At 34.1% G+C, this 16,362-nt stretch overlaps 1 protein-coding gene across 1 annotated transcript in view; it reads right to left on the reverse strand.

Annotated features, from left to right (window-relative positions):
- Mid1 overlaps positions 1–16,362 on the reverse strand; it is a 37,396-nt gene that overhangs the window by 12,428 nt on the left and 8,606 nt on the right. Inside the window, exon 2 of the mRNA XM_069813312.1 lies at positions 1,209–1,395. Within this exon, the coding sequence (XP_069669413.1) occupies positions 1,209–1,395 (187 nt within the window). The remainder of the gene's footprint in view (positions 1–1,208; positions 1,396–16,362) is intronic.

The raw sequence follows: 16,362 nt of genomic DNA on the forward strand, positions 1-16,362 counted from the left end.
ACCCGGAGGTTCATTGCCGCCCTCACATAAGCCCGCCATCGGTCCCTATCCTGAGCAAGATCAATCCAGTCTCTGTCATCATATCCCACCTCCTTCAAATATATTTTAATATTATCTTCCCATCTACATCTCGGCCTCCCTAAAGGTCTTTTTCCCTCCGTCCGCCCAACTAACACACTATATGCATTTCTGGATTCGCCCATACGTGCTACATGCCCTGCCCATCTCAAACGTCTGGATTTAATGTTCCTAATTATGTCAGGTGAAGAAAACAATGCGTGCAGTTCTGTGTTGTGTAACTTTCTCCGTTCTCCTGTAACTTCATCCCTTTTAGCCCCAAATATTTTCCTAAGCACCTTATTCTCGAACACCCTTAACCTGTGTTCCTCTCTCAAATTGAGAGTCCAAGTTTCACAACCATAAAGAACAACCGGTAATATAACTGTTTTATAAATTCTAACTTTCAGATTTTTTGACAGCAGACTGGATCATAAAAGCTTCTCAACCGAATAATAACAGGCATTTCCCATACTTATTCTGTGTTTAATTTCCTCCCGAGTATCATTTATATTTGTTACTGTTGCCCCGAGGCATTTGAATTTTTCCATCTCTTCAAAGGATAAATTTCCAATTTTTATATTTCCATTTCGTACAATATTCTCGTCACGAGATATAATCATATACTTTGTCTTTTCGGGATTTACTTCCAAACCTATCGCTTTACTTGCTTCCAGTAAAATTCCCGTGTTTTCCCTAATCGTTTGTAGATTTTCTCCTAACATATTCACGTCATCCACATAGACAAGCAGCTAATGTAACCCGTTCAATTCCAAACCCTCTCTGTTGTCCTGGACTTTCCTAATGGCATATTCTAGAGCAAAGTTAAAAAGTAAAGGTGTTAGTGCATCTCCTTGCTTTAGCCCACAGTGAATTGGAAACGCATCTGACAGAAACTGACCTATACGAACTCTGCTGTACATTTCACTAAGACACACTTTAATTAATCGAACTAGTTTCTTGGGAATACCAAATTCAATAAGAATATTATATAAAACTTCTCTCTTAACCGAGTCATATGACTTTTTGAAATCTATGAATAACTGATGCACTGTACCCTTATACTCCCATTTTTTTCTGCAATAATAATAATAATAATAATAATAATAATAATAATAATAATAATAATAATAATAATTGGAGATCCGTACCGAGGCACAGGAAGGTGGGCTCTCCGGCGTATTGTGTGGGGTAGGAAGGATAGCGGTCCCCCGGCAAGAAGAAGGGACACCGCTGCTCCACTTGCTGACACGTGCTGCGGCATGGCCTGGCGCGCTCTCCGCTCTTCTCCAGATAGTGTGGGAACAGTGAAGCGCATACCCAGCGCCGGTAAGCCTCCTGCAATCACAACAATAAACAATCTTACAAAATTTGATCGATTAATAGTTAACAAAAATGTTAATAAATATAATCTCTCGGCCTATAGCAGGGATGTCAATTGATGTCCATAGGAGCAAGCGTGCGCTTTAGAGCTCAAGAGAGCCTGAGCGCTTTACAGCGGAAAGGAAAGAGACAGACGAAAGACGTGGTATACGCCGCTTGGTCGAGCTATATTCAGGGATGGCCAGCACTGATTCAATGGATAAAGGGAAGAGAACTTATTACAACTGTATCCATGTTAATTTTTAGATTTGTCTGTGAAGTATAAGTGCTTTATAAGAATGTAAGTTTTAATTTTAATGTTCATTTTTCACAAGTTTGATTTTTTATTCAAAAGGAATATTTTCTCAACTTTTTTTTTATAGAAAAGTGAAATTTTCAGATATAGGCCTATTTATTTAGTAGCTAGCCTTACATGTACTGAATCAATGTTGTCGTAAATCTAATATACCGTATATACGTATTATTGAAGAAAGTGTATTACAAAATTCGCATGGAAAATTAATGCTTGTAAGAAAATGAATTAACAAAGCAACTACTGTTACATCATAAGCAAAAGATACGTGCCCATGTGTTATAAAAATGTCAGCTCTATAGCTTCAGCAGGTTTCGAGAAAATAATTTAATATTCTAATGATAGGAAGTTGCTCACAAATATCACCTTAAAAGCATAATGCGATAAGAGTTTTGTTATGTAATATTAGTTACACTTAAAACAGATACAGTACCTAGGTAACTTTGCTTTGTACTGCAATATTGTTTTGATTAGTTTATTGATTACTTTTGTAAGGCTGAAGATACCATCAATATCAATTCCAACTTATCATGTCATACTCAATCTTTTTCTTTGGAATATCACTTTCTTTATGAATGATGTGTTTCATCCACTTAATACAGTATAATATTATACTACTATGGAATTTAAGAGAATATTCCTTCTTAACTCTCTATTATGTTATTAAGATTTAAAACACAAGTGCAATATTAAGAAATCAGTGTTAGTACTTTTGTTTTACAGACAATATAGATAATATTAAACAGAAAGAAGCCATATAAAAATAACGACATAAAATTTCACGTTCCGTTTGAAGTTTGTGCACCATTGTTTTCTTAATCCAACAGGTTGCTTATTCATATGCACAACCCTTCCTCTTTCCATACCTAGCGCTTGCTGCCCGCGCACGACGTCAAGGTCAGAAAAATGCGCTTGCTTTGACATTACTGGATTACAGTATTGTGTTACAAATTACTACCGAAGTTCACATCTTGTTCTTGTTCCTTAATTGCCAAGACCTTTAGAATAGGTCTATTTACTATTATGACTTAAGAGCACAGATTTCAATAACTTTTCGTAGCGTACTTTGAATTACTCTGAAATTCTTATGAGTGCAGATTTCAATAACTTTTCGTAGCGTACTTTGAATTACTCTGAAATTCTTATGAGTACAGATTTCACTAACTTTTCGTAGCGTACTTTGAATTACTCTGAAATTCTTATGAGTGCAGATTTCAGTAACATTTCGTAGCGTACTTTGAATTACTCTGAAATTCTTATGAGTACAGATTTCACTAACTTTTCGTATCGTACTTTGAATTACTCTGAAATTCTTATGAGTACAGATTTCAATAACTTTTCGTATCGTACTTTGAATTACTCTGAAATTCTTATGAGTACAGATTTCAATAACTTTTCGTATCGTACTTTGAATTACTCTGAAATTCTTATGAGTACAGATTTCACTAACTTTTCGTAGCGTACTTTGAATTACTCTGAAATTCTTATGAGTGCAGATTTCAATAACTTTTCGTATCGTACTTTGAATTACTCTGAAATTCTTATGAGTACAGATTTCACTAACTTTTCGTATCGTACTTTGAATTACTCTGAAATTCTTATGAGTACAGATTTCAATAACTTTTCGTATCGTACTTTGAATTACTCTGAAATTCTTATGAGTACAGATTTCAATAACTTTTCGTAGCGTACTTTGAATTACTCTGTTATCTTGCTCTGTTTGTGTTAGATTGTTATACAGGATAGATAAATATTGTCTATACTGGCGAATAATGTTCTACGTATTGGTGGTGGTTGGTGATAATTATTGTGGTAATGATGATGGTGATGATTATTGTTATAATTGAACATCAGATGATGAAGATTCGGCTGTTCCCCTATGGTACACTTTTTAAGTGTAGGTATAATCCCCTTTAACGATGCTGGGTTGGTAGCCATAAACTGGTTCGGATACGTTTCAGACATGCTATCTTCATTTTCAAGTATTGCCTACAACCTACCTTCTCATTATGACTGTCCACGAGCAAACTAATTTTATAAATTAAATACGACCAAACATTTCATAAGATACTTATGTACATCATCTCACGGAGACAGAGGCACCTGGACTGTCTGTACGCACAGAAACTAAAACAGAAAGCACGTTATAATCTTGATTAGTCGCAGAGAAGTAGGTCGCATTAAAATTTTATTATATTACTTTCCTTCTTTATGAAGGAAGATTGTCTTCTGAGATCGTGTCTGTCTATGTTTGTGTGTGCGTCCCCTCGAATAACTCCCGAACAAATGACCCGATTTTAATGAGAATCATGAGAGCACTGGAGGCAGTGTCATATTTTATAACCAAATAATTTTAAGTAATCAAATATGGCGGAGATAGAATTTCTGATATAAGTAACGATTGTTAGATTGAAGGTTACAAATAGAAATGAGATCGAAAAAAATTCAGGAAAATTATTACTTCTAAATAATTCTTGTCGACGAAGCTTAAGTTAAAACGAAAACACATTAATTTGCAGTAAAACACTTCTGTCGGCTAAGGTTATTTAATAGGCTAATAATAATAGTAATAATAATAATAATAATAATAATAATAATAATGATAATAATAATAATAATATGTTCCACGAATATATCACTATTAACAGAAATTTAAAATCAGATGTAATAACGTTTGCAGATGATGATGATGATGATGATCATCATCATCATCATTATTCCCGACGTCTTAAGACAAGGCTATCTCAGCTAAGTTATGGTAATCTTAAAAGGAAGGGAACTCCTTTGTCCCCCAGATTGGTAGTTGGGCCATAGGAATGACATTCCTAACCTGTAGAAAGCTAATTTGTTGCGGTACGATCTACACTAGGAAACCCTCTCAAAATGAAGGGCCTGATACTTGCAACATGGAATATCTTAACATTATAACTCTGAAGATATCGAATGAAGTTTCCAAAGTGCAAGTAGTGAGAGCACGAGCTGTGACAGAGAACACATACAAGGGTCTAGCTTTATTATCGACAGTAATCTCACTAGAGGTTTTGATTTGTCTAGAGAAAATCAAAACTCGAGTGGGATTTAACTGACTATTACACGACTAAAAGAAAGTATATAAAGATTAGAAGTAACGAAGTACTCCAGTACAATAAAATATTAATCGGCTTACGGAAATACAGCTGAGGGGCTTAGAACAAAAAGCAGGTAAGTGACGGAAACCTAGTTTTGAGGAAATTACAGTTAAAGTTCTACATGCAATGAAATATTATACACTAGTTTGGTGAAATGATGCCCATATAGCAGCACTGCACAGTGTGATCACTTACCTGATTTTATCCCAAATAAACATCCTATTGGGCTATCACAACACGCACTTACCTCATTTTTTAAAATAATGTCACTTACCTGCTTTTTGTTCTAAGCCCCTCAACTGTCTTCAAATGTATTATTGTACCATCTCAACATTACAAATATTAACTTACGCTAGATGGCAGTAGTTTGTTATGATTAGCTGTTTTCTTGTTATCAGTTGTGCCAACTATGAAATCTTCATTGAACTCTATGGACGGTTACCGGTCAAGAAGGCTTTGTTGATTCAGTTTCATTTTTATTAAAACAGTTGCATTCCGCTTCAATTATCCGGATCCCAGCAATCAACGTCACTTGACAGATGATTTTCAATAAATCTTAGTATTAAACAATCTCTGATATGTGACTATCCATAATATCATATAGCAGAAGCTATAATAAACATAACCTAAATAATATAAACAAGTGTTAGAAAAGTTTTAATTAGGGATGATGAAATAAGCAAGAAAAGTTTTAATTAACGATGATAAAATAAAAAATAAACATGAATAATTTTAAAAGGAATAATTATTGAATGTACAATATTCAAATTTGAATGTTTTAGTGATTGGTTGTTCAGTTGATGTTATATTGGACGTGTGCGTAAAAGAAGTGGAACTCGTTGATGTACATAGTGTATTCCTCAAGTTATTCAGGATTTCCGAATGGTGCCCTTCATTTATTTGTAAATAGGGTTTCAGGGAAGCTGCATAGCTATGACCAGTGATCTTTATTAATTCTTGTTCTTGAATGCCAATTCGAGTCATATTTGAAACTGCTATGTATCGACTGGAGTAGTTTCTAATTTTCTGTGTGTGTGTTTTTTTGACGTCCAGACCAGTGCAGTTTGAAATGTTGGCAAACAAAGAAACAAATGCTCGGGAAGCGATAAAATTAAACAAATGCTAGGGACGCGATAAAATTAAACAAATGCTAGGGACGCGATAAAATTAAACAAATGCCAGGAACGCGATAAAATTGTGCGATAAGCAGCCGTGATTGGTTGAAATACGTCCTTTCGTACCGTTTTATTGGTCAAAAGTAGTATGACGTAGTAAAAGTGTAATAGTCAGTAAAATAATTACAAATTCCTGATTCTATGTTTTAAAGCTAAATCTCCTCAACCACGCTGTTGAAAATTAGAAGCACGATTTTTCAACTACAGCATCATAAATACATATTCAAATAGAGGGACTTTCTGAGATAATGTTACGACAATAGATATATCCTGAACTAGCACCAACAGATGGCGCGCGTGTACTTTGAGGGATGCGCTTTGCGTGTGCATTTGTTTTTTAGTACATAAACATGGAGAATTTACGTAGTGTATTAGTATATTAAATAACCTTAAAACAACTAAAAATGCGAAATTTTTGTTGTGTTCCTATATATTATATATAAACCAGGGAAAGCTTTTTGCCCTCAATCAGGTCCCGAAAAATTCTAAATATATGCTTTCAATCTTAAAAAATATAACTAATCAAATTGCGCCTCAGAAGTGTTAGCTATTAAACAAATATAACTAATTCAAGTAAGGAATTGCTGGCTACAGTTTCAGTTTAGAAGGGGGCAAAGAAAAATTGTAATGAAAACATATGCAACCTCTAAAGCAAGCTATGTTAGCTGAGATTGTATTTAGTGCTTAGCCTATAGGAGTTTCCGAAGTTTACGCTTGCATTTTAGAATAATACGATATTAGGCCTAAAGTAAACTCTCCATTATTATCCAGGACGAACCGTAGTGAAAATATATAGACTTATAAATAATAGTCTATGTATAAAATAAGAAAGTAGGGGAACCTTGACTCCAAAAATCTATTTCGTGAATAATTCCTTTAATGTAGACTAATTATTAAAACCATATTTTTTACTTCAAATTTTAAAAATCATCCTAAATAGTATTCAAAACTGCATGTCTTTAACCTACAAAACGCACGAATAATCGTGATGCTACTGCGATCATATTATATCGTCCTATTAAACATTGCATTTGATCTTCCTGCAACTAGAGAAAAATACGAGGAATTCAAGTCCCTTCTTTATAAAAACACATTTGTTGCTGCATATCATGTTTTTCGCGTATAGTACTTACATTACCGTTGATTAGTGATTATAATCACTAAGCAACATACAATACTAATAATTAAAGAGGCAATATTCACCTTCGACAAAGTTTCTATTTTTTTTATTCGTGCACCTCGTTCTCAAAGTTCTCGTTTAGGTTCACGAAAATTCAATTTACTCGTATTGCTTACTGCAGATTTCCCCATCCATATCTTAAGGAGAATCGCTCAGCATTATACAAGTTTACGCTATTAGTTATTGTAAATTAAATTAAATTATTAGGTAAGAAAATACTGAATTATATTAAATTATATTAGGTTATTCAAGATAATTATAAATATAATTTTGACATGCACAGAAAACAAACAAGTGGAAGAACGTAATCAACTGTAACATGACATAATATAGCCCTACAACATGTTGTGCCGCATGGAACGCTCCTGCCATCTAACGGTAAAACTTCGCATAATATAGGCCTATCCCTATTGCCCACATATGCTGTTAAAATTATGTTGGACGATTTTAATACTGGGGTAGCCTACAACAGGCAGAAATGGATTACAAATAGTAAGCAATGATAATGGATCCTGAAATAGGGTCATACATTATGAATCACTCTATTTTTGACAATAATATTCATAAACAAACTTGAAGGTCGCCTAATGGATATAATTCACATTGATAATTTACTTATCGACCCTAGATATTTATCGGAGTTAATGGACGTATGAGGCAAATATGTCTACAGTGAAACTTCCCAATAGCGGACACCGCCGGGGAAAAATGAAATGTCCGTTATTGAGAAGTGTCCGCTATTTAGAAAATCGTTAGTATGTATACAGTACATCAAAATTTCTCATACATATTCAACACTATATTTTACAGTACAGTACTGTAGACAGTGAGATTGTTTACAGTATTCATCCAGAGAGAAATCGTACCAGTAAATGTTTTGTAAATGAAATAAACATCAGTCACTGTACCACTTTATCTTACACAAAGAAATCTAGAATTGCATTCTCAGTGTATGATTTTAAAATAAAATCCTTGTTTTTCAAAATTTCACCAATCTGAGTTTTTCCCACATTAAACTTTGTGGCCAGCTCACGAACACTTAATTTCTCCTGCTCACTATGCCTTACAATATCCACTTCTCTTTTAGCCACAAACGTTTACGTTTTTGTGACATTTTTAATGTGACTGTACTTCCGAACACTCAACTTGACAAACTAAGAAAGTACGGACTGCTCACGTACAGTATCACAACTGACAACTGTGCTGCTTACCTTCAATAAAGTACAAGAACGTTCAAATGCACGATAATGATTGTTGCAAAGAGTTCCGCTGGAATTCCGTTTAATTTACAACCGTCTTTTTCTTCTTCTTTTTTCTTTCACGCTGTCCGTTATTTGGAAGTTTTAATTGTTATTAGGAGATACATTTCAGTGTCCGCGTCCGTTATTCAGAATGTCCGCTATTTGAAAGAAGTTTATCATAAGGACCAATGTTATTTTGCAGGGGAATTTTAAAATGTCCGCTATTGAGAGGAGTCCGCTATTGGGAAGTGTCCGTTAAGGGAAGTTTGACTGTACTGATTATTTCGTCGCATGAGAGTCAAAATCTTTGACATTAAGAAAATAACAACTCAAAAAGAGCATGAAGTATTCTTTTTACTGGCCTCCTAACAGAAACAACACTTAATGAAATACGAACAGAAGCTTAAAAAGCATCTACAATCTGGATAATGTAGGCTGATAAGAAAATTGTGAGTAATAGACTGGCTGAAATATTTTACGCTATACATAAAAAGCTTAAGGAATCCTAGGAAGTTGTGCCAACAATACAGAAAGACTGGTTTTATGTAGAATGCAACAAGTGACGCAGCTAAAAGTAAGGCATAGTCGATAATGCATCATAGAAGTATTAAACGAGAGCATCAATGGAAAACTGAAACTATGTGAAAGTGCGTAAAAAGAACACATAACATGAAAAGGAGGGGACAGAACAAAAAATTAAGATATTAAATAACTTGAGTTAGATCCGTAAGAAAAATCAAAGCAGAATTTTTATAATAGAATTAATGGATCAAGGAAAGGTTTTAAACTAAACTTACTCTATGTGAAAGTTAAGCTAAATAAATATTTTAACATACAGAAATAGACTTTCTTTTATGGAAAATAACTTTTTTTAGATACAAGGTCAGTAGACATGGAATGGCTCATTCAGCTAAAAATTGTTCTTTCCAAGTTCGTGGTATCGCCGCCAGATAATACGCCTATCAGCTTGTGACGCGTAGGCATAAATTGTTAATATATGTTTTTATTGTATTTGTGTAGAATTTTCGTATAATATAGTTCTACGTAAGTTTTGAAGACATTCAGAACTACACTATGCCATTGTGTGCCATTTGTAAATCAAACTATACTACTCGTGAAAAGGAAGAAAGTGTTAGTTTGTGTTTCCTACAGATTCAGTTTTAAAACAAGCTCGAAAAATTACTATTTGCAGTCAAGATGAAAAGTTAGTCTGTCTATGGTTTGGTACTTAATATATAGGTCTGGGCCGCGTGTGGCCTTTGCTTTAATTTTGGCGGCCCGCAGATAAATACTAATTTTAACTAAAAAAAATTCTTAGAGTAGACAGTTATTATGGTATACCGGTACTGCGAATATGAAAACATGATGTTGCGTACATTAGTACAAGAATAGTGACCAAAATGAACACGAAAGGTTGAAGATCACTGGTCTAGTCTAAAGACTGTAATTTACATTTTAAAGAATCTTACTTAATATCAAGTACAGCAAAACAGTAACCTATCTCTTTCCAAAATGCCTCGTTAAGTTCTTGCAATGCAGAGTACCACTCTTAATAATTTTCAGAAATATTTTAAATTTCACTTGTCATTCGTTAAACGACATGTCAGTGTAGAATTGTTCAGCCAAGTACCTAACGCCAACGCCTGGATTTTTAATAAGTCTGGACTATCTACATCTGAATGGGTAACCTGCCTCAAACTGAACGCCAATTTAGCAGCAGTTAGACGAGTACCTGGTCGCTCTTTGGACGGATCCCGGTGCAGACATGGCTGCCCGGAGACTGAAACCCTTGCCCACGTCCAAGGTCAGTGTAACAGAGGTTTACTCCTCCGAAATGCCAAACATCATCATGTTCGATCCTTAATTGCAACTGCTTTAAGAAAAAAGTCTTGGAAGTTTTTTGCCCTGCTACTAATGGCTCCTCTAGACGTATTGATATCATAGCGTATTCCCAGACTACCAAGAAAGGATATATAATTGATCCTACCATAAGGATTGAAACGGGGAGTAGCCAGCCGGAGGATGTCAATCAAGAAAAGATCAACATTTATCTGCCAACAGTTGATTACTTCAAAGCAAAATACCAGCTTGAAGACATTGAGGTGATTGGTCTTCTTATTGGAGCTCGTGGTGTGATTCCCAAGTTCTTTGAAAGCTTCAGGAAGACTTTTGAACTACCACAGACACTTGCTACTGACATCATAACTTTAGTTTTGAAACGCTCTTGCCAAATTCTGAGTCATCATATTCACTCTGTTTAATTTTTTTTCTTCACTTTATAATTCATATATGTTTATTTTAATTTTCTTTCTACAAAATTTATGTAAACATTTAATATTGTAAAATTCATGTAGGAGAGTATACGGAGTCCTTCTGGGCTACCTCCAATGGGAGGCGGTTATTATAAAAAAAAATAAAATACTCAAAGTTTTGTTCTGCTGAAGTTTATTGAAACATATTTTAAGTATGGTGACAAAGGTGAGGATATCCTATACTAGTTGATGTTATGACAAAAATTTTGAATCCAGTGCTCCATAACTAAAAATATAAACCTGTAGAGGCCAATGACTTGACAAATATTTTTATATAAAAATCTCTGAACCGTGTGTGTTAAATTTATGAAGAGTTTTAACATAACTTACTTCAGTTTACATATTATTCATGATTTAATACGGTAGCTTTTATCTAATTCAGTTTTAATAATTTTATTCAGAGTTATTAAATTATTCATTTATTTTATCTGCTCTTTTTTGTTTTATTAGTAGCTATTAAATTGTAACAAAACTAACATAATTCTATTTAAATCCTGTCCAAATTCAACCTCGCAAATTTCTAGCGCAATAATTAACATAGATCCCTGTTAGAAACAACAACAACAACAACAACCAAATTTCTTGGCTTAAAAATCGATAATGTGTTAAATTGGAAAATCATATTAAAGAAATTACCCCCAAACTAAATTCAGCTTGTTTTGCTATTAGATCTATGCAAAAGATAGTAAATATCATTACCTTAAAAACAATATACTTTGCATACTTTCACTCGGTAATGAGTTTTGGAATATTATTCTGGGCAAATTCCACAGATAGTAACAGTATATTCGTATTATAAAAAAGAGTAATTAGAATAATAGTAGGTGCTAAATTTAGGGAATCCTCTAGGAATATTTTAAAAAACTACAAATAATGCCCATGGCTTATCAGTATATCTTTTCATTAATAATCTTCCTCTTATGTAATCGTGAAAACTTCGTAACTAATTCAATAGTTCATAGCATAAACACGCGTCAAAAAATGGCTTTCATACTTCATCGGCAAGTTTATCACAGTAACAAAAAGGAGTGCGTTGTATGGCAGAAAAAATTTTTAATAGCCTTCCTATCGACATAAAAAATGAAACTCAAAACATAAGATTATTTAGGGCCAAATTAAAGAAGTACCTAATTTCTCACGCCTTCAATTCTGTAGGTGAATTCATGACATTCAATAACGCTTCATGAAATTGATACTAAAACTTTGTGTTGTACTAGTAGACTATATTGTAAATCTCTTCTGTGTATATTTCATCTAGACTGTGACTATAAACTAAGGGCCTTATTCATAGACATTTTTAGCGCGGGCTTTCGGTGGATTATAATCAGCGTTTTTCGTATTCATAAACCAGTGTTAGCGATAGGATATGATTTCAATTCTGTACTAGTAACCAGTGGATAGCCGGGGCTAGCTTAGTACGCTCGTATCGCGTGCTGCGAAATGTCTATGAATAGCACCCTAAGACTTTATAATGGTATTAAGTTTTTTGACTTGTTCCATATTCTAGCTGTGAAGCAATGTATGAATACCATGGAATGTTAATAAATACAATACAATACAATACAATAACGAATATTATTTTCATTAACTTGCTTTAATAATATCATATCGAGACTGATTTCAGACTTCTGCAAAACTATACCCGCAACTATAGTTTGCTTTTCCTGGCTTGTATAGGCTATTTCGCAGGTAATACGTGAGTGTGCTAATGAAAGTATTTTCTGCATAATATTTTATTCTCATTTTAATTTCGGTGCAGAAAATTGTTGTATATTATTTTATTGCAAATTTATGAAGCGGTATGAGGCAATATTTTTAGCATTGTTTTATTAGTTTATGTATTTTTATATTAAGGACATTATTTTCATGGTAAAATTCAAATCAAAAGATCTTGGGTTTCTTCTTATTGCAAACCTCTTCTCAGGTGATGGCGAATGGACTCCAGAGCAGGAGCAAGTTCAGATAAGTTGAACTGAAGTACCAGTAGGAGGGCAGATCGAAGTTGAGAGGATTTGGTTTCATAACGTTTCACATTTAAGTTATGTTTAGATTATAGGCGGACTGTTACATAAACATCCGCGGTAGGAAATGCTATTTTACATAATTACTAATTGGCACGTCTAAATGTTACGAAACGTTGAACTTACGACCTTTCTGTATCCCTATTCACTCTCCGGGGCGTACAAAAGCGGCAGGAAGCTCGACTGAATATGTATTGTCATGGAAGTAGACAATATTTAATGGGTTTTAATTCATTGTGGATAGTTAGCGTTAGATAGATTTCTTTGTGTCTTTCTGACGTTGGATTACAATATCGATTGAAATGTCAACAATGACTGACTTCACAATGAAACATTATATTCTTTCATCCATTTTCTATAGATCAGGACTTCAGACACTTGTACCATGACGTCCATAACGAAGAACAGAATATGTGGACCAAAAAGAAATTCTACTATTAATATAGTAAATTCCTGTTCTCAAGCGACGAAAAGTTGAAACGTTGGGAATAAATTAATGAGATCTCAATGTAACAGGAGAAGTTTATGAATTATTTTTACGAAATGAAGTACCAGGTTTGCTGGAAGATGTTCCGTTGGCTGTGAGACATGACATATACTTCCAACATGATGGTCATCCTGCTCACTTCTCTCTCCGTGTGCGAAACTTTTTGAATGAACATTTTTTCAATCGCTGAATAGGTCGTGGTGGTCCTCAGGCATGGCCTCCAAGGTCACCTGATTTAACGTCTTTGGATTATTACCTGTGGTGTGATATGAAAAGAATGGTGTATGCAACAGAAGCTGACACACGTGAACAGTTACGAAACAGAATCATTGCTGCTTCTGAATTAATAAATAACAGCCCTCGTACCATTCAATCAGCCACAAATGGACTTCTGCATAGAGCCGAGAACTGTATTACCGCTCAAGGAGGACATTTCGAGCAGAGACAGGATTAATCACATTTTCCGCAAGAAGTACAGTGTTTGGAATCTTAAGGACATTTTTTTTCAACTTTGCACTGCTACTTTCATACTCACAAGTAGTTGATATTAAAGTGTAATATGGTAATAATAAAAATAATGACATAGAAATGTCACTTTCGGAAATTGGTGTTACTTCTTTCAGTATTCAGCGATAAAATTAAACTCAAAATATTTAACTTTGGGGTACAAATACTCCAAACCTATAGAACTTTGGATATAGGTATCCTAGGTTTAATCGACGTAGAACGTGTCAGGGAACATGTTCCAGAAATTCTAAACATTAAAGTTGTTACACTCTGTATAGTATATTTTATACAGTAAACTCACCTTCCCGGATCTTTCGGAAGAAGGATAACTCTTAACCTATTTTTCTTACAATTTATAGTGCTACAAACGTCTCCTTGGCCCATATCATTATTCATATTATTGTATTTTAACCATTTACAGTTATTACAACCGATAACTAACATTTCATAGTTTATATAGCTTTTCACAACAATGCGAAATACGGCACAGTCAGTGCCTTTTCGATCTAGACCAGGCCGTAATGTTTGTTCGGGTTTTCTATTTCAGTGTATGGTGCTCAGTGAAATATTATATTACAACTTTATTGCGTATCATTGCTAAGCTTTATTTAGTGTAATGTGTCCATAAGTTCCGTTTACTTCTTGTTGCATAATATGTTGCAGAAATAATTACACAACTGTGTTATTTTAATGCGAAGAGAATTTTACATGTTAACATAATCTGTTCGCGTCAACATTTTAAGTTTAGAATAGAAGCTATTTTGAGGTTTAATAAAAAAGAATTTATATTGTGATTTCAATTTAGCACATCTACATTCCTTAATTTTAGACAAAACATTTACCATACCACTCCTATGAAATTAGTGTAGGACGTACAGTTGTGTTACTTCGTCTCTTAACTAGTAGATAAATACAATAATTCAGTACTCAATTGTAGTATTAAAATACAGACAAATTGAATGTCCGGGGTATCATGCATGACATTATACTTAATTAAAATGTACATTTGCGAATTTAGGAATATAAGTTAAATGTATTAAACATAACCTATAATTTTCATATGAATGGCAAGGCATTTGAGACCACAGATCACTAAATTTAGACAGAAAGGGCAACTGGTACAGTAAACATAACCTATAATTTCAACTTATCTAAATATCCGTGCGGTGCAATTGAAAATTATTTAATCGTGCATAAATGAATGTACAAGAATTTCGCAATATTTAATCGAAATAAAGGCAGGTATTACACATACGAACAACGCAATTTTCACACCATAAATAATATTACACCTTAACGAGCAAGTGAATTATGTCTGAAGTGTCTCATAATCATTGTTTTAAATTTTATTAATGGAATTACATTACATTTTAGAGAAACATATGTTACTGTTTATGCATTCCAACTAATTTATATGGTTGAAACGCCGCCCTTCGTGATCGGGTTAAGCGAATTACATGGTCTGCCTTACGGCCTGTATTAGATCACGATATCTGTGGCACAGTCTATTGTTCCTAGTCCTCACAGCGCTCCAAGCGGCTAGCAACTATCGCGAAAAATTGCAAAAAATCATCCCAAGCTTCGTGACTGTATATAGTAGGCTGTGATATTACATTGTTCTTGCTTTGTCATTTTATCCGTGTGGCAGATTGGAAAGAAGAGATTTACGATAATTAGGCGGGAACCTGAAGATCATGTGACCGCTTACTACTTTCGCTTGACGAAAATTTTAGGATGTACTGCAAAACCAAGATTTAATTTATTTCTTATCCCGAAGTGGCATCAGCTTTAAAGCTTGTACCACATAGTGACGACTTGTCTGTGCCGGATCCATATAAAAGTAGTGAAAGTCAAAGTCCTGAAACATCCTTCCACTTCAGGTGCTGTTCTGCAGAATAATTATACTAGTGGCTTGTGCAGCAAATACTGCAAACTAAGTCCATAAGAAGTTGAAATAAAAATTGTTCAGATTTATTTTCAATGAAGAATACCAGACATTTTGAAAGTTATTTGCTTCCATAATAGTGAAACATACTCCCTCTGAATGTTTTTTTTTAATGCCAAATACTTTTCCTTGAACCTATCCGTCTTCAGTTCTTGAGTTTCAATGCGAAATCGCAAGTAACAATGTCAGGACGATCAGCGAGTTTTTCATGTCGGAGTAATGCAGTAGCTGTTTCAGGTCATTGCAGATTGTAGGTGAAAGTTAAGAAAATGTAAGGTTTGTCATGCTTTGAACAAAAGACTTAGCATCTTGGTATAGCTGCTGCATGTTTCGTGAAATGTAGAGGGCAGAATCACTTTTTCCCACTAAGAGATCTTGCTGAGGTGATCAAGAGACTACAAAATCTTGTAGGCCTCTTATTTTATCAGTAAGTAATACCTTTTGATCTTTTCTTAGGAATTGTAATTTTTGCTCTTCCTCCAGACAATACTGATGTACCAAATACTGCTGGATTAATTTGTGTAACAATGAATGTTATCCCTGTATTTTCTGTAATATAGGCTGTTGTGAGGAATCTATTGCTAAGATGCGGAAAATGAGGCGAATGATATGTCAGAGTTGTAGAATCTTATAT

This window comes from Periplaneta americana, chromosome 16 (assembly GCF_040183065.1).
Source record: "Periplaneta americana isolate PAMFEO1 chromosome 16, P.americana_PAMFEO1_priV1, whole genome shotgun sequence".
Lineage (NCBI taxonomy): Eukaryota > Metazoa > Arthropoda > Insecta > Blattodea > Blattidae > Periplaneta > Periplaneta americana.